At 41.6% G+C, this 1795-nt stretch overlaps 1 protein-coding gene across 1 annotated transcript; it reads left to right on the forward strand.

Annotated features, from left to right (window-relative positions):
• Positions 1-1251: 1251 nt before the first annotated feature.
• Positions 1252-1431, forward strand: PPTG_24919 (hypothetical protein; the record flags this gene model as incomplete). Its single annotated transcript, XM_008918919.1, has 2 exons — positions 1252-1267; positions 1313-1431. 2 exons carry the CDS (start codon positions 1252-1254, stop codon positions 1429-1431), a joined length of 135 nt encoding a protein of 44 aa, XP_008917167.1.
• Positions 1432-1795: the final 364 nt, after the last annotated feature.

Consider the following 1795-nt stretch of genomic DNA (forward strand, 5'->3'; position numbering starts at 1 on the left):
CTGATTTGATTACGAAATGGTGTTTTTGTTCGTAAACAAATACATACAGTACATGTACTGTATGAACTGTATGTATTTGTTTACGTACAAATGCATCATTGATGCATATACTTTTTGGACATGGTCTGGTTGCTCTATCTGGCGCTATGCTGCGAAGTAAATCTCTCGATTGATGTCATCACTTAAAAAATCTATGATTCTTTTGTATGTATTTACTCACGAGTATTAAAAAAAAAAAAACGGGTACCGTATTTGAGATCTCCTACATCAGACCTTAAATTCTTGAAATTGTTGTGTTGTAATGTGGACACGAGATGAACATGTACCGACGCATTTATGTATAGTTCATCTTCTATTCAGATCATCTGAGCCTTTGACATTGTCATCGTAAAAATGTATTTTTAGTTCCTTAGACACAATAGCATCATAGAACTCGACGACATCACGCTTGTGATGATACGTAATAGCGACTCTCTTGAACTGCTTTGGTGGGTTTCCGTTGTCCTTCGTCCGTGTCCTCCCTATTTGCTGCCCCGGAGTCCGCTTTCGAGGTCTGGGACTGCGCCGAGTGCGCGTCATGGCGGGTTTCTTGCAATGGATGGCGGTGATGAGGGGCGGTCCTTTGTAGCACATCGCATAGTTTTTTACACTCTGAAGTAGATCTAACCTGCCGAGCTGGCGGATCTAAGCGAATTGATTGGTTAAAGCTCGGTCTGAATTAGGAGATCTCTCTAAAGTAGGAGATCTCAAATACGGTAAGTAATTTGACGCATGCCTCTATAAATGTACATATTAGCTCGGTTGTAAACTCGATTAACCCTTCTTATACGAGCATTACGGATTATCCGGAATGTAATTTCAAAGATGAAATTGTTCCGCATTGTCCGCAACAGATTTGGAGCACTAGAAATCCGCATATTGATATTTGTATCGGATAAATTTTAGCTGGCCAACTGTAGCAGCTCCGACCGATGGGACATGAAATATTTAGAAAGTGGATAGGGTTGTAGATATAAGAATCGCCGGGGATATTTATCAGGAGAATGATACAACGAACGATCACTTTATCAGAAGAAGATACAATGAATCCGATTGGCCAGAATAAAACGGCGAGGTCTCTCTATATTTGCACTAGTTAAAATTAATCCTGTTTGGGTACTCATTCTGAGGTATTCCCAGTATAAACCTTTTGTTAGTACGAAGGTTGGTAGAAAAACCAACAACTGCAGACATAAGCTTTCGCCGGTTAGGATGAGTTCCTCAGAGGGTAAGGTGCACAAGTTTGATCTGAAACCTCGCTTTGGATATGCAGAACCTGAGCAGCACATACACTTTGTGAGTTTGGAGACGGCAGGTTCTTATATCAAACACTACGCCTTTAACATCAACAAAAAGTCGAGAGGAAGAAAGGAGGTGGTGGAACCCACGTAAAATGGCTGTGTTCTGAGCACAAAAACGGTTGTAACTGGTTCATAGCTTTGTCACGCAAACGTCAATCGAAAATTACTGAAGAAGCGACCATGCAGCGGCGGAAAAAGCCTACAAGTAAACTCTCACATATTCCAAGTGGATCATGATATATCTCTAAAATGGAGCTAAACCACGCGCAACTTTGCCCTGGGATTGCTGTAATGACTACTGAGTTTCTGTTGGAGCATCCTGGTTTTCGTGGAGCTATTCTTCCTGGTCATAGCACTTCACTAGCGCGGGTAGTAAAGACAATGAGTGAAATTCACGGTATCGACATTTCCAAGCAACCTGCAATGGCCTGCCGTTCCATTACACAAGCAAAAAA

Source organism: Phytophthora parasitica (genome assembly GCF_000247585.1).
Source record: "Phytophthora parasitica INRA-310 unplaced genomic scaffold supercont2.375, whole genome shotgun sequence".
Classification (NCBI taxonomy): domain Eukaryota; phylum Oomycota; class Peronosporomycetes; order Peronosporales; family Peronosporaceae; genus Phytophthora; species Phytophthora nicotianae.